Source organism: Eucyclogobius newberryi, unplaced genomic scaffold (assembly GCF_026437365.1).
Source record: "Eucyclogobius newberryi isolate DKJ021-1_F unplaced genomic scaffold, fEucNew1.0.hap1 SCAF_13, whole genome shotgun sequence".
Lineage (NCBI taxonomy): Eukaryota > Metazoa > Chordata > Actinopteri > Gobiiformes > Gobiidae > Eucyclogobius > Eucyclogobius newberryi.
The window spans coordinates 18,653,745-18,675,518 of record NW_027315757.1 but is presented as its reverse complement, the minus strand read 5'-3'; the positions used below and the strand labels follow the sequence as shown (position 1 = coordinate 18,675,518).

The window sequence follows — 21,774 nt, the reverse complement described above, 5'->3', positions numbered from 1 at the left end:
ACATCCACCTACAGTTTTGATGCAAATCTCGTGTCAGATTTTGTATGTGAGGATTTCTCATTTGCTTGAACCTTTTTCTGTAAAGATGTTTTGTGGACTAATCTGTTTTAAATGTGCATTTTTTCCTTTATTATTTGGACATTTAAACTGAGTCAAGTGAACCTGAAGTCGATTTTAATTTGTTTTTGTTGAGATTTTTGCACATTTTTCTGTTCTCAACCCTGGGACAGACCTGGACCCGGCCGAGGTGAGGAGCGTTCAGTGCACTCTTTCATATAACATAACAACATTTAACATACGTTTACAGTAAACGTTATAATGACAATGGATTGAACATGGTCAGTTGCTTTGCTGCTTAGATAGATACAAATTAAGTCTGAGTCTGTTTGTTTCCTTGTTTTTTTGTGTGTACTTTTTGATTTTTGTTTATTTTTTGTTGACTTGTTGATTTGTTTACTTGTTTACTTCAGATGCGAGGCGGGGAGGTCGGTGCTCTGCTCGTTGCCGGTTCCGTGTTTTTCCCCAGCGTGTTGTTCCTCTCCGAGTGCCTCATCCAGAACTTCCTGGTCTGCAGCCAATCAGACGCCGTCATCGCCGCCACACGGTCAGACCTGGTTTGGTCCTGGTCCAGTCCTGGTTTGGTCCTGGTCCAGTCCTGGTCCAGTCCTGGTCCGGTCCTGGTCCGGTCCTGGTTTGGTCCTGGTCCAGTCTTGGTCCAGTCCTGGTTTGGTCCTGGTCCAGTCCTGGTCCAGTCCTGGTCCAGTCTTGGTCCAGTCCTGGTTTGGTTCAGACTGTCAAACGTTTGATTCTATTGAACGTTGAGACTTTTTAAACACATTTTGTCCCAAATAAGGTGTAAATATGTCACTGAAGGCTTCTAGACATAGAATATTTATGATTCAATTCTATTATTGGTGACTTTTTGTTTGACATTTTGATTTAAAGTCCATCCGACAGGTTCTCGTGTTTTTCTGTGGTAAATAATTATCATAGTATTTCAATCAGTCAAAGTTGCAGTTTGTGAGGAAGAATTGACAAATAAAAGTTGAAAATTACAGAAACCCTCTGTGATGTCATCAAAAAGCGCCATTCCACCAAACTTACACCTTTTTAATGATAGTTTAAACAATAATTTAACATAGAAAGGTGCTGTCAGGTCTAATCATAACTATTGTATGCTTCAAATAGACTTTGGCTCTTGTTTACAATATGGTTGCTATGTAACAGCTGTGGAATTACCTCTACCTATGTCATATTTGCTGGCCATGTCCAACCAGGAAGTGACATTATAAACGTCACCAAAATTGCCAAATTGGAGAAAAATAGGCCAAATGTTGAATAGAATCTTTGATATATTCATAATCCCTTTGTTTTGCTGAAATGTGTCGTCTAAAGTGTCACGTGGACTTTAATAATTCCACTGTCTCCATGGTTACAGGCTGGTGTCGTCGCTTCAGTCCATCATGGCGTCTTCTGCTGGTTTGATCATCGTGTCCTCGTGCTCAGACCTCGTCCAGGACCGGTTAGGATCTGCTCTCAGTCTCACCTCACAACCACACGGTCCTAGGTTTGAGTCTTGGGTCAGAGTTAGAGTCTGTAGCTCTGTGGACGTTTGCATGTTCTCCCTGTGTGGGTTTCATATACAAAGACAGAGACCGGGTTCAGATCTGGACCAGGTTCAGATCTGGACCAGGACCAGGCTCAGATCTGGACCAGGATCAGGATCAGGACCAGGCTCAGATCTGGACCAGGACCAGGACCAGGACCAGGATCAGGATCAGGATCAGGACCAGGACCAGGACCAGGACCAGGATCAGGATCAGGATCAGGATCAGGATCAGGATCAGGACCAGGACCAGGATCAGGATCAGGATCAGGATCAAGATCAGGACCAGGCTCAGATCTGGACCAGGATCAGGACCAGGATCAGGATCAGGACCAGGCTCAGATCTGGACTTGAGGTTTTGCTCGTTTGTAAGTCAAATCATGTCATTTGTTTATGAAATCTCTGCTGAAGCGAGCGCATGTGACCTCTGCTGGACGGTCACCTGCACGTCTCCATGGAGATGTTGTTTTGTCGAGAACATTGGTTCTCAAACTGTGGCACGTGGGCTTCTTCTGGTGGTACCAGATTGCTCTGCAGTTCAATTGGTTTAGCTCTAACTTAGACTCAGTGTAGTCCTTGAACCTGGTTTAGATCCTTTGGTACTCAAAAGGCCAAATATTTTCTTAAGTGGTACTTGATGTAAAAAACAGAAAAGTTACATAGTGCACAAAAACAAGAACACAAAAAGAAGTAGTCCTAAACATGCGGTTCAGTGTAACTATAACATATTTTACATTTTGTTTGTAATAAACTCAATATTGATCTAAAAGGGCTGAATAATAAAAACTGAGACGGAGCAGTGGGCGGAGATAAGGGGTAGGTGAACTCAAGCCTCATGTGCAGGACAAAACAGCATTACTCTGAATCATCTAAAGAAGGGAGAACAAGCAAACTCACAGAGACAGACCAGGGTTAGGGCCAGGGCCAGGACCAGGACCTGGACCGGGACCAGGACCAGGACCAGGACCAGGACCAGGACCAGGACCAGGACCAGGACCAGGACCAGGGCCAGGGCCAGGGCCAGGGCCAGGGCCAGGACCAGGACCAGGACCAGGACCAGGACCAGGACCAGGGCCAGGGCCAGGGCCAGGGCCAGGGCCAGGGCCAGGGCCAGGGCCAGGGCCAGGGCCAGGGCCAGGGCCAGGGCCAGGGCCAGGGCCAAGGACCGGAGCCGGGACCATCACCTTCTTCTGACCTCTCTCTCTCTCTCTCTCTCTCTCTCTCTCTCTCTCTCTCTCAGACACTGGTTGGCTGAGTCGTACGTCCTGTTTGCGGTGCCGTACTTCCTGTATGACATCGTCGCCATGTTCCTCTGCCACCGTCACACACTCAGGGTCAAAGGGCATGGGGCAGGGCCAGGCAGCCAACGCAGCGCCCCGATTGGCTTCCTCCGAAAAGAGGCGTTACTCGTCCTCCATCACCTTTTCATGGTCGTCTTCTGCTTCCCGGCGTCAGTGGTAAAAACAGAAAAATAAATCAAATCTAAATCCTCCTGTGGCCGATCTGTGTGTGTGTGAGGGGCGTGGCTAAAGCTAGCTTGAACAAGAACGGTTTTGCCTCATTTCTTTGACTTCTCTGCAAAGCCTCTATGTTTGAACCTCTCTTTATGTCATGCTTTGACTTTGGATCATGCTAGACACATTATGACCTGGAAATATCATATTTTGGCTCTTGACAAAGCGAGTGCCGTGCGTCGATAAACAGAAAACGGCTGTTGCCAACGCGCTTTGTTGGCTTTGTGTTGCTAAGGCTCAACATATAAGTTAGCATCAGTGGAAATACGGATCAGGTCAGAGTTTGAAGTGAGGAAGCGGAAGTGTCGGTCACTTCTAGCTGGGTTTTTGTTTCTTGTAATTGCATTTTGTCGCTTTTTAGGCACCTTTTTAAATGCTTCTTTATTATATTGCATTTAAGTTTTTGTCTCTTTTTTATGTGTTTTTATTTTTTGCTTTTTGACAAAATGTTCTGGCTTTTTGTCACAGTTTTTTAGCTATTTTTTTTACATTTTTGTGGCTCGTTTAGTGCTAAATGACTCTTTTGTGTTTCTATATACTTTCTGCCATCTTGCTTTGGCCAGAGTCTGCATTCTCTCTTGTCCAATCATCCGGCTGTGGTGTAAAGTCCACCTGGAGCCCAAAAGAACCAGCTTCGGGAGCTAGAACCTCTCAGGGTCCACTTTGGATCCAAGGACCAGACCAGAGACTTGAGACTGAGACACGGTTTAGGACTGAACCAGAGGAAATGGGACTTTGTGGACACTTTATTTATTAATTAGCTCTGATTTTTACAGTTTCCAGCACAATGTGATCGTCAAAAACACCAGTGGATTGAAGTACAGTTTGTTTTACAGTTTTGGTTTCCATTGGTTAAAAATTCCAGAATCTGCATTTTTTTAGTGTTTTGTCTGTCCCTTTATTACATTAAGTCCTAAATCAGATATTAAATCTATTTTACATCCAAACTGTAAATTATGTGTTTTATTGTTCTACTTCCACTTGAGTCGTATCATTTTAAAGTATTGTTTCTCTCTGTCTCGTCTTGTAGTTCTGGCGAGGAGGAAAAGGAGATTATTTCCAGGGTCTTCTGCTGCTGCCTGAGCTCAGCACTCCGTTTCTCTGTGTGGGAAAAGTCCTCATCCAGGTCAGATGCCCTCCCACGACCTCCCACAACCTCCCACGCCCTCTCGCGCCCTCCCATGCCCTCCCACGACCTCTCTGTGTGTCAGATGCCCTCTCTGTGTGTCAGATGCCCTCTCTGTGTGTCAGATGCCCTCCCCGTGTGTCAGATGCCCTCCCTGTGTGTCAGATGCCCTCCCCGTGTGTCAGATGTCCTCCCTGTGTGTCAGATGCCCTCCCCGTGTGTCAGATGCCCTCCCCGTGTGTCAGATGTCCTCCCTGTGTGTCAGATGTCCTCCCCGTGTGTCAGATGCCCTCCCCCTGTGTGTCAGATGCCCTCCCCGTGTGTCAGATGTTCTCCCTGTGTGTCAGATGTCCTCCCCGTGTGTCAGATGCCCTCCCCCTGTGTGTCAGATGGCCTCCCTGTGTGTCAGATGCCCTCCCTGATACAGTTGTGTGTTTTCAGTTTGGTCGTCAGAATTCTCTCTTGTACAAAGTGAACGGGCTCCTGACCATCACAACGTTCTTCTGCTGCAGAGTCCTTCTGTTTCCCTATTTGTACTTCAGCTACAGCCGGTATGATTACTACTACTACTACTACTACTACCACCCTGATATTGTCAAGTCTCTCACAGTGGTGGAAATGTTTTAACCTAATGAGTCAACAAAATTAAGCAAGACATTTAAACCTGTCTCTGTCTATTATTCAGATTTAAATGTCCCCAGTGTGTGTATTTCTGGCTGCGTTTACACATAAAATGCCTTAGCTCTAAATGACTGAAATGAAACTTGACATGATGAAAAACTTCAGATACAGTTATTTATTGTACATTTATGTGAGTAAACAGCAGACATTACTACTCACGATGTGCGATACTATGTGCGTCCGGTATGCACTGATTATTGATAAATCTTCAGCTGAGTCTTCCTCGGTCAGAAGGAACAGACAACTCCAGTTCACACTTTGAACATTTATTGAGGGATCAAACATTGGGAGGAGGAGGTCTATATACAGATGGGTTGAGAGGAAAGGTGCGAGGGTGTGTGTGTGTGTGTGTGGTTATCTGAAAGAAAAACAATAAAAAACTGTGTCAGGAACAGTCACAAACAGGTTGCATTGAATATGGATAAAGGCATGTAGTTACACTCGGCGACCACCAGAGGGAGCCCTGATGCAGTTACACTCGGTGACCACCAGAGGGAGCCATAGTGTAATAGCACTAAATGACCACCAGAGGGAGCCATAGTGTAGTTACATTAAATGACCACCAGAGGGAGCCATAGCTTATAAGTGGTTACAGGTGAAGCTTAACTTTATACAAAGTAAACTGCACAAATATACATAAGGGACTATTTACCAGGAAACATACAGGGCAGAGGATTGGATTATGGACATGCATGTGTAGAATTTAAGAACTATTTGTAGGTAGTAACAGGTGGAGCAGAGCCGCGCGCTATCACTTTAACAGGCACGCAAACAAGCATCTGCGCTCTAACTTATAGAACTTTAATATGCATGCATGGTTACAAACAATACTCACATCATATGGACGCACACGGTACCTATACACACAGGATAAGGTTGGATAAAAGGGCAAGATAAAAAGGCAGGAAAAAGGGCAGGATAAAAGACAGCGAACCTGGGCTCCGCTCCTCACACAGTGATGGCAAAAACAGTAATGGAAAAACACACGGCATACGGGCCTTAAGGAACTACAATGAACCCTGTTGCATTGTGGGATGTGTAGTACTTTCCCGGGGGACTTTTAACAGCCGCCCCTGTATTTGCAGGGCAAATACACACATACTAAAGTCCACTAGTCTAGAGAAATGCTAACAGCGTCTTCAGGCACTGCAGGAAGCTCTACCAGTTTGGTTACAGGGCGAACGTAGGTACTGTCATTAACCTGAACCTCTGCGGCTCTAACAACGCCGTCTGATCCAGGGAAAACTTTGGTGATGGTGCCAACTGGCCACAGTCCTCTGGGGAGATTTGCATCCACTATCATGACCACCTGTCCTACAGCAACATTGTCAGTAGATTTACGCCATTTCTGTCTCAGCTGAAGGCCGGGGAGATAGTTCTGGACAAAGCGCTTCCAAAAGTGGTCACTTATCACCTGGCTGTGTTTCCATCTCCTGTTGGACAGAGCATCATGAGGTCCGTACACAGCCTGAGGTAGTGCTGAGTCACGCCGCCCCATTAGCAGGAGATTAGGTGTGATGGGGTCCGCGTACGCTACATCGGAGGAGGCGTACCCGAGGGGTTTTGAGTTAAGGATACCTTCAACGTGGTAAGCAGGACCTCTTCTGCCACAACTTGGTCCTTCAGGACGACCTGCAGAGCCGACTTCACCGACCTTATTTCCCTCTCCCAGGCTCCACCGAAGTGAGGCGCGTACGGTGGGTTAAAGTGGAAGTTGATCGTGTGCTTGGCCAACTTTTGCTGTAGTTCTGGGGTCATGTTGTCAAAGGCGGTCTGGAGCTCTTTGTTGCCACCCCTGAAGTTCGTGCCTCGGTCTGACCACAACTCGTATGGCTTTCCCCTGCGTGCGATAAACCTGCGTAAAGACATAAGAAAAGAGTCAGTGTCAAGGCTAGGCAGGAGATCCAAGTGCACACATCTGGTGGTGAGGCACTTGTAGATGATCCCCCAGCGCTTTTCTCTCCTGCGGCCAATCTTCACCAGGTATGGGCCAAAACAGTCCATGCCTGTGGACCAGAATGGTGGTTTGTACAGTCTCAGGCGAGATGAGGGAAGATCCGCCATTTTTGAAGTAGAAGGAGAAGCGCGCCATCTTCTGCAGTCAACACACTGGTACTGATGTTTCTTAATGGCCTGGCGTCCTCTGATGATCCAGTAGGTGCGCCGTATCTCTGCATAGAGTCTCTCTGCGCCAGGGTGGAGGAGTTGAGCGTCGTAGTGTTTGATGACAAGCGTAGTCAGAGGATGATCTGCTGCCAGCACTATAGGATGAATGCTGTCTGGGTCTACATCTGTGGCCTGACGCAGACGTCCTCCAACTCTGATTAGTCCGCTGAGCTTGTCGTATTCAGGAGAGAGAGCACTCAGACGGCTGCTGGTTGGTACTGTGTGGCCTGTTCGGAGGGCTTGAACCTCTTCAGGAAAACTGTCTGTTTGTGCAGAGCGAAGCAACTGTGTCTGTGCCTCGAGACGCTCGGCTGCAGTGCAGGGAGTGGCCGCCCCATGCAGGGACTGGTGAGTGGCCAGGACTAGGTTGTCCAGAGTTGCATACTGTGCTGGATTTGGGAGGCTTGGAAGTGCGGTGGTATGGCCTCAAATGCTGCTTTCTTGAGCTCCTCACTGCCACAGTCTGTGAGCTCTGTCGGGGTCTGTGGCCACAGGTCCGGTGTTTGAGTCAGGAAGTGTGGCCCGTCCGACCAGCGGCTGGAGACAGTCAACTCTGCCAGCTGTTTGCCTCTTGTGAGGTCATCAGCAGGGTTATTTCCAGAGTTCACGTAATGCCACTGCTTTGGGGAGGTCAGCTCGTGGATCTCGCAGATTCGAGCCCCGACGAATACCTTGTAGCGGCAGGAGCTGGACTGGATCCATTGCAGCACTGTGGTGGAATCTGTCCACAGGTAGACAGACAGCAGTGGGATTGTGATTTCGGTTTGGAGCACCTTTGCGAGTTGGGCTCCGGTGAGCGCAGCACACAGCTCCAGTCGGGGCATTGACACTTGCTTGCGGGGTGCGACTCTGGACCGGGCCATGACAAATGAAGTGGAGATGTGCACTTGCTCGTTCTTCACTCTGAGATAGGCTACAGCCCCATAAGCCCTCTCAGAGGCATCACAGAAGATGTGGGCCTCATATGTCACACCGTTGCTTTGTTGAGGAGGAGCATAACAGCGAGGAATGGCAATGTGCTGAAGGTGTGAGAGCTCTCCCTCCCATTCCAGCCAGGACTGGAGCAGCGTGCCTTCTATGGGCTCATCCCATCCTCTCTCTGTACTCCAAAGGGCCTGCACAATAAGCTTTGCCCTTGTGGTGTATGGGCAGATATAACCCAGTGGGTCATACTGACTGGCCAGGACTTTGTACACATTACGCAGTGTGGGGGTTTTGTAGGTCACTGGGCGGTACTTGTATCCCAGGACGTCGGTTGGGCAATGCCAGCTGAGGCCCAATGTTGATTCCTGAGGATCAAGACATTTGAAGTTTAGCCACAACTCACAGCTGTCTGACCTGGCTGTGCTGGGTAGATGAGCAACCACTTCGGGGATGTTACTGGCCCATTGGCGTATTTCAAATCCACCTTGGAGGAGAAGATCTCTCATTTTGTCTATGAGAGCCTTGGCTTCTTGTGGATTGGAAAGGGACTGCAAACAGTTGTCCACATAAAAGGCTTTGTGCACTGCGTCATAGATGTCCTGGTGGATGTCTTTGTGCGCCCTCACATGGCGCTGTAGTGCAAAGATAGCACAGCAGGGGCTACACGTAGTCCCGAATGGCAGGGCTCTCCACTCATAAACGTCTGGGGGCCGCTCTGTTTCACCATCTCGCCACAAGAACCGCAGGAGGGGGCGGTCCTCTGGCAGCAGCCGGACCTGGTGAAACATGGCTTTTATGTCTCCGCTAACAGCCACAGGAAACTGTCGGAAGCGGAGGAGCACGCCGAGCAGCGTGGGGCCCAGTGGAGGTCCTGGCAGGAGGTAGTGGTTGAGGACGGTCCCCTGGAACTCAAAAGAGCAGTTAAAGACAACCCTAGACTTGTTGTTGTGATGTACTATGTGGTGTGGTACATACCAAGATTCAGTAGAGTTATCTATCTGGTCTGGAGTCAGCTTAACAACATAGCCTGTGTCTACTAACCTTTTGATCTCCTTGTTGTAAGTGAGTGCTAGATCAGGGTTCCTAGCTAGCTTACGTTCTGTGGATCTCAGGAGGCCTTTGACTACTTCCGGAGAGACTTTGAGCTGTGGGAAATCTTTCCTCCTAAGCAGGGGAGTGGCATATCTCTCTATCCCTTCTTCAGGAACTCTGATGGTCTTGGCCTCTAACATATCTATGGCTTCTACATCCTCTTTAGAGCGTGTAACTTCCTTCTCTGGTCTGTAGAGGGGAGCGTCTAGTTGCCACAGACGCTGTACATTCTGCTGTAGGGCTTCTGCAGGAGAAAGGCACGATATGTTCAGGCAGTGCACCTCCCCCTGCTGTGTAGGCAGACTGCTGCTTGGACCCTGGATGGTCCACCCGAGCTTGGTGCAGATGGCCACGGGCCCATGGGCTGGCCCACGCAGGACTGGACGGACAGGAGTGATAAGGTGAGCATTGTCAGAGCCAATTAACACCAAAGGCTGCACCTGTGTGAAACCCTCAAGCTTTACCCGCTGTAGGTGGTGGTACTTCTCCTTTAAGAGCTCTACTTGGCATGACTGTTCAGCTAGACTCAATTGTGTAGCGGTGAAGGCCTGCGTTATCTTGTAGCGGGTTTTCGGCTTGGACTTTGGTGAGAGCTGAAATGAGACATAGGCTCCCTGTACCTGGATCACATCATGACGGATAGTCCTCAATGAAAGGGTCTCCTCTGCCTGTTCTAAACCTAGGGATTTGACTGCCGCTGGAAGTATGATAGTTTTCTCTGAGCCGTCGTCCAGAAGAGCAAACGTGTCCAGGGACTTGCTGTCATGGTGTAGCTGAACGGGAACGACCTTGAGCATAACACGCCCTGAGTGTCCGAGAGGACCCATGAAGATCCTGCTGGTGCTCACAGTTAGAATGTTAGGGTCGCGTTTCTTAGCTTCAACTAGGTCATGTAGCACTGACAAGTGCTGATCTCCGCAACTGCTGCACGGTTTCTTCAGGGTACACTGATCAGGAGAGTGTTTACGGCCACAGCGCCAACATTTGGATTTCTCTTTTACCCAAGAGGCTACAGCTTTAAGGTCTAGCTTCCTGAAGTCTTCACAGCCGTTAAGGTAGTGCTCTGTGCCTTCACAGTAAGGGCAATATGGCTTGAACTTCTGCCTCTGCTTAGAAGGGACGGAAGGAGAAGCTTGTGCCCTGGGCTCTGGCTTTGGTTGTGTTTGAGCAGGGTCTGAGCCATAATAAATGGAGGTAGACTTACTCTGTGACTTGGGCCCTGTAGTGCCTCTTGGGTTGCTTCTCTCTTGGCGTGGCTTGTCTGCCAGCTGAGGTTGAGAGATGTGTCTTGACAGCTGCAAAACCTGTGATTTCCGTTCCAGCCATTCCGAGATGTCATACATGTTGTATGTGCGGCTGCTACCAGTGCGGATGATACCACGTGTGATGCAGTACTCAATGAAACTGTCCCTGTAGCTTGGAGGGAGCTTGGTGAGTAGTCTGTCGACATGTGAACCACACTGAAGCTCACTGGCTGCCACATCATCTATAGAGCTGAGGAGACCGACCAAGCTGGATACTGCTAGTGAGAAATCTTCGAAGGCCTGAGTGTCACCGGCCCTAATAGGAGGGCAATTAAGTATGGCACTCAACTCACTCTGGACTAACTGCCTAGGTTGTCCGTACCTCTGTTCTAGCGCCCTCATAGCACTAGTGTAGGGAGTGCGGTCATGAATGTAGCGCCGGGCCACCTGTGCAGCACACGGATGCTCTAAATGGTCTAGCAGGATGTGGAATTTATACTCCTCTGTGAGATGAGTATGTGGGCCAAGTAGACTGTCTAGCCCCTTCTTCAGCAATGCAAAGTCACTCTCTCTGCCTGACCTGAACGTCGCCAGCTTAGGTTTAGGGATGCCATATGATGAAGCTACTATCATTTCCATCAGGTTTGGCGGGGTTACATCTGCGGTAGGAGGATGATAGGCATTGGCTATATCAGTGGGCGGAGCAACATATTGTTGGTTAAGGGCAATAGGCTGCTGTACTCCTGCCACCCGTGACGGCTGATACAAGGGTGTAGAGTAGTGCCTACTGACATCTGCAGGCCCATGAGGCTGTGCAGAGTTAACCTGGTTAGAGTTGTGTAGAGGAGGCAGATGTTGCAAACTCGGGCTGTACAGGAGTTGGTCCCGACTTGGCTCCATTCTTTCAAGCTGCATTGATTGGGCTACTCGAACGGCAGGTTGTCGCTCAGGATGAATAGCATGATTGGCTCTAGGTGGGGGAGCAGGTAGTGGAGCAGGCCGAACCATCGGAATAACTCTCGGGTGCGGAGCAGGCTGGACAATAAAGCTTGTATTTACTGCAGCAGGTTGCACTGGCCTAAGCAACAGGTTCACATGTGTTTCGATGTCCTGCCTTGAGGTTGATGCTGGTTCAGCTGTAGGCGGAAGAGAAGAAACTCTGACTGGTGCAGGCACATCACTGCGCTGAGGAAAAGGGCTACTTGACGTACAGTCACGCTCTAGGTTTTCCACGCGCTTGGTTAATGCACTGCTAGTTTCCGTCATGGTGACTTGCATCTCTTTCATGGTTGTCAGCACTTTGTACCAAGCATTCTCCATCTTCTCCCATCTAGACCTCTCCTCCTTGTCTGATTCTACTGAAATGCTGTCAGATAAGTCCTCTGGATCAGATAAGCCATGTTTGTAGTCTGCCAGATGTCCTGGAAGCTTCCTGCTCCTGCGTGGACGGTGACTACGCTCTGGACTCTTCTCCTGAGGTGCCTCATCTGGATTCTGTGGAGTTGTCATCTCGTTGACTCAGCCAAAGATTATCCGGCTCGAAGGACCACTTGTGCGATACTATGTGCGTCCGGTATGCACTGATTATTGATAAATCTTCAGCTGAGTCTTCCTCGGTCAGAAGGAACAGACAACTCCAGTTCACACTTTGAACATTTATTGAGGGATCAAACATTGGGAGGAGGAGGTCTATATACAGATGGGTTGAGAGGAAAGGTGCGAGGGTGTGTGTGTGTGTGTGTGTGTGGTTATCTGAAAGAAAAGCAATAAAAAACTGTGTCAGGAACAGTCACAAACAGGTTGCATTGAATATGGATAAAGGCATGTAGTTACACTCGGCGACCACCAGAGGGAGCCCTGATGCAGTTACACTCGGTGACCACCAGAGGGAGCCATAGTGTAATAGCACTAAATGACCACCAGAGGGAGCCATAGTGTAGTTACATTAAATGACCACCAGAGGGAGCCATAGCTTATAAGTGGTTACAGGTGAAGCTTAACTTTATACAAAGTAAACTGCACAAATATACATAAGGGACTATTTACCAGGAAACATACAGGGCAGAGGATTGGATTATGGACATGCATGTGTAGAATTTAAGAACTATTTGTAGGTAGTAACAGGTGGAGCAGAGCCGCGCGCTATCACTTTAACAGGCACGCAAACAAGCATCTGCGCTCTAACTTATAGAACTTTAATATGCATGCATGGTTACAAACAATACTCACATCATATGGACGCACACGGTACCTATACACACAGGATAAGGTTGGATAAAAGGGCAAGATAAAAGGGCAGGAAAAAGGGCAGGATAAAAGACAGCGAACCTGGGCTCCGCTCCTCACACAGTGATGGCAAAAACAGTAATGGAAAAACACACGGCATACGGGCCTTAAGGAACTACAATGAACCCTGTTGCATTGTGGGATGTGTAGTACTTTCCCGGGGGACTTTTAACACACGACTTACTAATACTAACGACACTGGATTCTGTTGACAATATTGCGTCGTCTCTCTCAGTTTTGCTGGCGCGCCTCTGCTCGCGGTGCTCTCTAGCGCCCCCTGGCAGTGTAACGTGGGCGCGGCACTGCTTTGGCCGCTGCAGCTTTACTGGTTCATTCTCCTGTGTCGAGCCGCGCTGCGCTCTCTGACCTGCGGGGGGCGCCACACACGCACTGGTGAGTCTGCGCTCTCTGACCTCCACCTACAATATACACAATGCAATACAATATACACCAGAATAGCATTAATGTGAAAAGAATATTCATTATTATTGATCTACGCGTTGTTAGTCAAATAGAATAATTTGTCCCTCAGCACAAAGCTATTGTTTTAAGCCTGTTTGCTGTGGTTGAACGTGGCTCACTGCTGCCCCCTCTGTTCACAGGCGGCGTAGCTCACGCTGAAGACAACGGGATGAAGACGACACATTCTGACTGAAAAACATACTTATTTATTGCTTTTATGAAAATGTGAATAATTATAAAACTATTTATCAAATGACTCTGTCTGTTTCAAATGTTTAATCATTTACGTGTCTTATTTATTGTGTAAAAGAACCAGGAACTTTTAAATACAAAAAAGATAAAGTCCTGGTTTAGTTCAGGGTTAGACCTGGTTTAGTCCTGGTTTGGACCTGGTTTAGTTCTGGTTTGGACCTGGTTTCGTCCTGTTTTTTTTCCCTGGTTTTGTCCTGGTTTAGTCCCGGGTTAGTCCCAGGTTAGTCCTGTTTTAGTCCTGTTTCCCCCCCCCCCTGGTTTTGTCCTGGTTTAGTCCTGAATTAGACCTGATTCAGACCTGGTTTAGTCCCGGGTTAGTCCTGGTTTAGTCCCTCCGTAAAGGCTTCCCTAAACCTCGCGAGAACAGAACGAGATTCTCGCGCAGGAGGCATCTTCAGATTTAGCAACAAAAACAAGCTTCGGGTGAAAATGCGCGATTGTCCGTGAACCTGGAGCTTCGCGGCCTCATGGAGCAGATTCAGCCGGAGGAACGTGCGCGGAGCCCGGCCTGTGCTCTCCAGGTACAGCCGCCCTTTCCCCCGCACACAGCCGCTTTACACCGTGCAGGGCAAGAACGGCCAACAGCACGGGCTATCGGGATTAGCCTCGTTAGCAATGTGGTGTGAACACAACAAGTGGAGAGATAGAGGGGTCCGTTGCCGTGGTAATTGCGGCGGCCATCTTGTGAATGTAAAGCAGCAAAACAAGGTCTTAAAACCAATTGACTTAGGTGTTTAAATTAATATTTTATGGTATTTTTGTGGCAATAATGCAGGAATTCTACCAGGGCATTTTTTATGATTCATGAATAGTCACTAAAACACTACCTTGTTGGTAATGTAGAAATAATATACATAACACTCACATAGTGCTTTTAAAACCGTGTTCAGGACAGACAAAAATACTGAAACAAGCAGCAGTAGGTAAAGGAGAAGACTATATGAGCAGTTATTTGAAGGCAGCAATACTTATAATCTAAAATGTACTTACAATATAAAATGTTATATTTTTTGATCAAGCCTGATATTCAATACTTTAGATACTAGAATGATTCTTAAAATGTTTTTTTTTTTTAATAGAAAGGAATTTAATTCTCAACCCAAAATGATAGTAATTTATGTCACTATGTGATCTAGTTCTGATCAAGGTCAAGATCATTATAAAACTGTTCAGGAAAGTTCACATTTCGTCCTGTTAATGTGATTTTATTATTCATTATTATAGTATTGATGCCTGCTCAGATGGGTATCTAGTTTTAATACTCGTTTTAGTATCTTAATTTAAAATTTAACTTTTTAGCAATCCCAGTGATCGATGCACTAAATCAGGCATGTCCAAACTAGGGCCCGGGGGCCAAATGCGGCACTCAGACCAATTTTTGTTGGCCCTCCAGCTTCCTGCTATGTTGGCCCAAACAACAAAAAGTAGTACTTTTTACTGTGAAATTGGGAAAATTCAGGTATATTGATGTTATACCAACCTAATATTAATGTTCTAGGTCTAATTAAAGGTGGAGGCTCATCACAATTACATCAAATGCAACATTTTGAATGATTCACTTTGTCATTCAACAAATTCGACATTGTCAAGTTGTTTGTGGCCCTCTGCCCCGTATACGTTTCAAAATGCGGCCCTTGGTGAAAAAAGTTTGGACACCCCTGCACTAAATAGACAAAATCATAGATCTTAATTTGTTTACTTTATAAATTGATAATGAAACAAATATGTATCTCATATCAGTTTGTTATAACATCGGTATTTAAGAGAAAATTATAATTGAAAGTCCAGCGCCCTGTTAACGTTGCCTTAAGTATAATTTCACAGTCATAACATGGCTGCTGGAACTAGCTGTCGGTTATTTTTGGTTACCATGGTGCTGACTCTCTAGCGTTCTATTATTACCGCTCCCCGTTAGCCGTAGCGCGCTAAACCCCCGCTAATGTTTTCGGAGGCTTCGATTCGTGCTCGTCCCGTAAAGAGGAGCTCGGGACCCGCGAGAGCCGAGTTCAACGCGCGGACGGAGCTTGAGCCCGGGCTGCGGTCCGCTGTGAGGCCCGCGGAGATGCTTAGCTCTGCCGCTAGCTCCTCCGCGGCTTACCCCGTTAGCTGGTGTTTACGGGGCGGGTTCAGCTGTCAGCCCGGGGACAGAGCGCTCTGAGCGGGGACAGGAGGGCGGAGGACGGGGTCTGAACACACGTCCTGGTCGGTCCTGGTCCAGAGCTAGTCAGTCCCGCAAATTAACTAGTGTCAACCAAAACACAGACTTCCATTACACAAATACTATTAGTCAGCAGAAACCTTTAAAATACTCTTGTCATTAGAGTGTTCAATAATGCAATAAAAATAACTGTTTTTTCTATTTGATCTATTTTCTGTTATTTTTTAAATGTAAACGATCAACGCACAGAAACACGACCAGAGAGCAAGACAATTTATTGTGTCCATGGCAGGGGTTCTGAGGCCCAAGTACATTGTTCTGAATTTGAGTGGGATTTCGATGTCAAAAACAGTCTGCAGAGAATTGTTAATTTCAGTCCAATATTATGATACTAGTGGTTACGTCCTGGCCTTCACTGATTCTCCACCCGTTTGCATTTCCTTGTGAATAATTGGCACTTTGACACGGTGTCATGACAAAATGTGACACCTTTTTCCAGCAAAATTCCCTCCAGACATGAGATTTTGAGGTCCTCCACAGGGATATACATATGTTTTCCAACTCTTTGTGTGTCAAAACAAGGTTACCTTCTCTTTCAGTGACGTGCGGTGAGGTTCAGGGCGAGTGAGGCACCAACTCTTTCAGAGTCAGATTTACAAACGCGAATCCAAAAGAGCTCCTTAAACAGGTCGTTCTGGACCAAAAAGAGGAGAAGCTGCAGGAGACTTGCATTCATTTCTTTACAGTCCCACTAGCTCTGCCCTTAGTCTCACAAAGTCACAAAAATCTTGCATATTTTGACAAATTTTGTGCAATCCACTAAAGTTTAAACCAAGGAAAGCTCGCTCACCAAAACGATCAAACCTGACTTTAATCTGATCACTGATGTTATCAAAAATGTTAAAGAACCATTGCCTCCGTTCATCTCTGACTGACATAACTCATCCCAAAACACACGAGACTGAGGAATCTATAAGTTTAAACATGAAAAAAATTCACGTCATGCTGGAGTTGATCCCACTATCTCTTGTTCTCCAGGCTGTCTTCACCACTAAGCTAAGAGTTCTGTAACAATGCTAGTGTATTTAGAGATATAACGCTCTCTCACCTGTTCAACTCCGGTGTAGGTTTTCCTTTAGTTATAACCTCTTGCTTTGATTGAAAATCCAGATTTGAGAAATGTTTTAACTTGGAAATGTAATCGTCTATATTGTCCGGATTCTGCACTGTGAACTTTTACTGCAGTTTTATAATGAATCTGTGAGCCAAAAAACGCTTCAGAAATACATTTCATACATTATCTAGAATATGGAAGCACTGAGCACATTGTCAGGGTGTTTTATTTGTTCTAAACAGAGGGAGAGAGCGACACATCATTTGCATTGCACCAGCTCAGTTTGTGAGGCGTGTGCGTGTGCTCCAGAGGCTGAGCAGGTGCTGCCTCCTCCCTGTATCTGAATGGCAAACATCTGAACATTTTGACATTTGAAAAAATATCGTTCGATATTGGATTCAAATGGAAAGGGGTTTATAATACGTACCAGATGACAAAATATTAATATTTTTTATAATTTTATTTATTATTATTTATTTATTTTCCTGATTGACAGGTGAGGCCCTGCCTCCCCTGAATGCACGTCCCTGTTCTCTTTCCCATTTGTTTATAATATATTTATTAGAGTTGCTGTCTGGATTAGCAATGCATATCATTTAGATATTATTCCCCTTGAAAGTTCTTACTTTGGTCAGAGGTTATAATGGTCATTACTTAATGATTTGTTAATTTGTTGGATATAATAACTCTTTATTTGTAAATACCTATAAAAGTCCTGTTTCTCCAAGTCAAAGGATTCTTTCAACGTATCAAAGCTTTTCATATGATTATATTTTACAATCTGGTGAAAAACTTTGATATCTTTATGTAATCCAGACCTGGAATCTCAGGTTAGTTCTATTTGGTACAAATCCTTGGCCATAAGCAAACCCTTACCTAGTTTAAGATATCAGATTTTTTCCTCAGTTTGTATGTTTTGATCAGCTCCTTCCATGTCGTAAACACAGATTTTACCCAGGGATTCTTAACTTCTTCCAAATGACTCAACCGTCTGTCATCTGCCAGTAAGGCCTGTACAGGAACCCCCGGCACAGCATTAATCTCAGTATTTTTCTATTGAGCATCATATTCTGGGTCACACCAGTAACGCTCCGATTTGAGCTGAAATACAGTAACTTTTCAGACAAGTTAAACCCGAGCCTCCCTTTTTTTGGTAGTTTTAGAAATTTGAATGGGAGTCGAGGTTTTCTGCCTTTGTCAAACAAATCTTGAGATTGTTTTATTACACTCATCAAACAGCCGGTTGGGGATAGAAATAGGGAGAGTCTGGAATAGATGGAGAAATCTGGGCAAAACATTCATTTTAATTGTTTCAATCCCTTGACTCTTTCTTTATAGTGGAGAAAAGAGGGTTAGTCAAGATTGTTGACAGTTTTTAATGGAGGAACACACCTAAATATTTAAGGGATTCCACTTGCCATTTAGATGGGTAGTTTTTTCTAACACAAAGGGGTTGCCATTTAGAGAGAATTTCAGTTTTTTGTACATTCAGATTGTATACAAACATTGGACCAATATCATAAAGGAAATGTATCACATTGGGTAAAGGAATTTCTGGTCTTGTCAAATTCAATACAATTTATTTTCTGTCCCATAAATTGTATCCAATTGTCTAATATATTGGGCCAATTGTTCCAAGTACAAAGTGAACACAAGGGGGACCAAGCACAGCCCTGCCTCACCCCTCTTTCCAAATTCAGTGGTTCTGAAACAAAGGGGGGAATGTCAAATTGCTCAGGGCTCTGGCAGCACATCTGCAAATGTCGAGGCCTGTGGTGTAAAAAATAAAACTATTTCCATCCACATTGAGCCTCAGAGTTAATCCACTTTCTTTTGTCTCAGGCGAGATTACACTTGATCAAATGTTTTTCGTTTCTGGACCACTCTTGCATAGCAGTCATTGACATGCTGTTCATCACTAATGTTGTGGAACTTCAGTATAATAGGTCTTGGAGGTTGGTTCTGGTTGGTTCTTGGGTGCTAGGAGCAATATGCACGCTCAAGCTTATTATTTTTTTTAGCTTTTGTTGGAACTTTTAGATATTCCAGGACCCTAACCCAGCGCAGACATTTCAGTTACGGTAGATTGATATTCTATTACTGTACAAAGTATTGAATATATACTATTTTCTAGCTCTATGTGCGCTTTTCAAAAGTATAATTTGTGGTAAAGTAGGGCTTACTACGGTTGCAAGAATTAAACTGACTAATTGTGAGTACGGTAGTTGAAAATTATTGGTAATTGTTCTCTGGATTCTACAACTCACACAACATAATTTATGATAAAGACAGAGGCATTATTAAATAAAAAATGTAGTGACTTGACCTGTGTCCCGTGTCTTTCAGGATGTGTAGTGACTGGAACTGTGTCCCGTGTCTTTCAGGATGTGTAGTGACTGGAACTGTGTCCCGTGTCTTTCAGGATGTGTAGTGACTTGACCTGTGTCCCGTGTCTTTCAGGATGTGTAGTGACTGGAACTGTGTCCCGTGTCTTTCAGGATGTGTAGTGACTGGAACTGTGTCCCGTGTCTTTCAGGATGTGTAGTGACTTGAACTGTGTCCCGTGTCTTTCAGGATGTGTAGTGACTTGACCTGTGTCCCGTGTCTTTCAGGATGTGTAGTGACTTGAACTGTGTCCCGTGTCTTTCAGGATGTGTAGTGACTTGACCTGTGTCCCGTGTCTTTCAGGATGTGTAGTGACTGGAACTGTGTCCCGTGTCTTTCAGGATGTGTAGTGACTTGAACTGTGTCCCGTGTCTTTCAGGATGTGTAGTGACTTGACCTGTGTCCCATGTCTTTCAGGATGTGTAGTGACTTGACCTGTGTCCCGTGTCTTTCAGGATGTGTAGTGACTGGAACTGTGTCCCGTGTCTTTCAGGATGTGTAGTGACTGGAACTGTGTCCCGTGTCTTTCAGGATGTGTAGTGACTTGAACTGTGTCCCGTGTCTTTCAGGATGTGTAGTGACTTGAACTGTGTCCCATGTCTTTCAGGATGTGTAGTGACTTGAACTGTGTCCCATGTCTTTCAGGATGTGTAGTGACTTGACCTGTGTCCCGTTTCTTTCAGGATGTGTAGTGACTGGAACTGTGTCCCGTGTCTTTCAGGATGTGTAGTGACTGGAACTGTGTCCCGTGTCTTTCAGGATGTGTAGTGACTGGAACTGTGTCCCGTGTCTTTCAGGATGTGTAGTGACTTGAACTGTGTCCCGTGTCTTTCAGGATGTGTAGTGACTTGACCTGTGTCCCGTGTCTTTCAGGATGTGTAGTGACTGGAACTGTGTCCCGTGTCTTTCAGGATGTGTAGTGACTTGAACTGTGTCCCGTGTCTTTCAGGATGTGTAGTGACTTGACCTGTGTCCCGTGTCTTTCAGGATGTGTAGTGACTTGACCTGTGTCCCGTGTCTTTCAGGATGTGTAGTGACTGGAACTGTGTCCCGTGTCTTTCAGGATGTGTAGTGACTGGAACTGTGTCCCGTGTCTTTCAGGATGTGTAGTGACTTGAACTGTGTCCCGTGTCTTTCAGGATGTGTAGTGACTTGAACTGTGTCCCGTGTCTTTCAGGATGTGTAGTGACTTGAACTGTGTCCCGTGTCTTTCAGGATGTGTAGTGACTTGAACTGTGTCCCGTGTCTTTCAGGATGTGTAGTGACTTGAACTGTGTCCCATGTCTTTCAGGATGTGTAGTGACTTGACCTGTGTCCCGTGTCTTTCAGGATGTGTAGTGACTTGACCTGTGTCCCGTTTCTTTCAGGATGTGTAGTGACTTGACCTGTGTCCCGTGTCTTTCAGGATGTGTAGTGACTTGACCTGTGTCCCGTTTCTTTCAGGATGTGTAGTGACTTGAACTGTGTCCCGTGTCTTTCAGGATGTGTAGTGACTTGAACTGTGTCCCATGTCTTTCAGGATGTGTAGTGACTTGAACTGTGTCCCATGTCTTTCAGGATGTGTAGTGACTTGACCTGTGTCCCGTTTCTTTCAGGATGTGTAGTGACTTGACCTGTGTCCCGTGTCTTTCAGGATGTGTAGTGACTTGACCTGTGTCCCGTGTCTTTCAGGATGTGTAGTGACTTGACCTGTGTCCCGTGTCTTTCAGGATGTGTAGTGACTTGACCTGTGTCCCGTTTCTTTCAGGATGTGTAGTGACTTGACCTGTGTCCCATGTCTTTCAGGATGTGTAGTGACTTGACCTGTGTCCCGTTTCTTTCAGGATGTGTAGTGACTTGACCTGTGTCCCGTTTCTTTCAGGATGTGTAGTGACTTGACCTGTGTCCCGTTTCTTTCAGGATGTGTAGTGACTTGACCTGTGTCCCGTTTCTTTCAGGATGTGTAGTGACTTGACCTGTGTCCCGTTTCTTTCAGGATGTGTAGTGACTTGACCTGTGTCCCATGTCTTTCAGGATGTGTAGTGACTTGACCTGTGTCCCGTTTCTTTCAGGATGTGTAGTGACTTGACCTGTGTCCCGTGTCTTTCAAGATGTGTAGTGACTGGAACTGTGTCCCGTGTCTTTCAGGATGTGTAGTGACTTGACCTGTGTCCCGTTTCTTTCAGGATGTGTAGTGACTTGACCTGTGTCCCGTGTCTTTCAGGATGTGTAGTGACTTGACCTGTGTCCCGTGTCTTTCAGGATGTGTAGTGACTTGACCTGTGTCCCGTGTCTTTCAGGATGTGTAGTGACTTGACCTGTGTCCCATGTCTTTCAGGATGTGTAGTGACTTGACCTGTGTCCCGTTTCTTTCAGGATGTGTAGTGACTTGACCTGTGTCCCGTGTCTTTCAAGATGTGTAGTGACTGGAACTGTGTCCCGTGTCTTTCAGGATGTGTAGTGACTTGACCTGTGTCCCGTGTCTTTCAGGATGTGTAGTGACTTGAACTGTGTCCCGTTTCTTTCAGGATGTGTAGTGGATGTGAAACTCGAAGCCCAGACCTGCTCCTCGGATCCTCAAAAACATGTAGTTCCTCATTTCGACGCCTCTTCGCTGAAAACATGCTCTCTCGTCCAATCATGACCAGGGGACCTCGAACGCCAAAGCCACTGACCAATCAGATTCAACCATACACAGAAAACAGACGCATGTTCTGTGACGGTGTTCACTCAAAAAACAACAGCGTTTCAATCAAATCCACACACGGGATGTTTGCACTTTGAA

At 46.3% G+C, this 21,774-nt stretch overlaps 1 protein-coding gene across 1 annotated transcript; it reads left to right on the top strand.

Annotated features, from left to right (window-relative positions):
• The first annotated feature begins 474 nt into the window (after positions 1-474).
• On the top strand, positions 475-13,294 carry tlcd3ba (TLC domain containing 3Ba). The gene is made up of 7 exons (XM_072443827.1): positions 475-604; positions 1,439-1,522; positions 2,847-3,063; positions 4,151-4,246; positions 4,688-4,797; positions 12,875-13,032; positions 13,242-13,294. Exons 2-7 carry the CDS (start codon positions 1,464-1,466, stop codon positions 13,292-13,294), a joined length of 693 nt encoding a protein of 230 aa, XP_072299928.1. The 5' UTR covers positions 475-604; positions 1,439-1,463.
• The last annotated feature ends 8,480 nt before the right edge of the window (positions 13,295-21,774 follow it).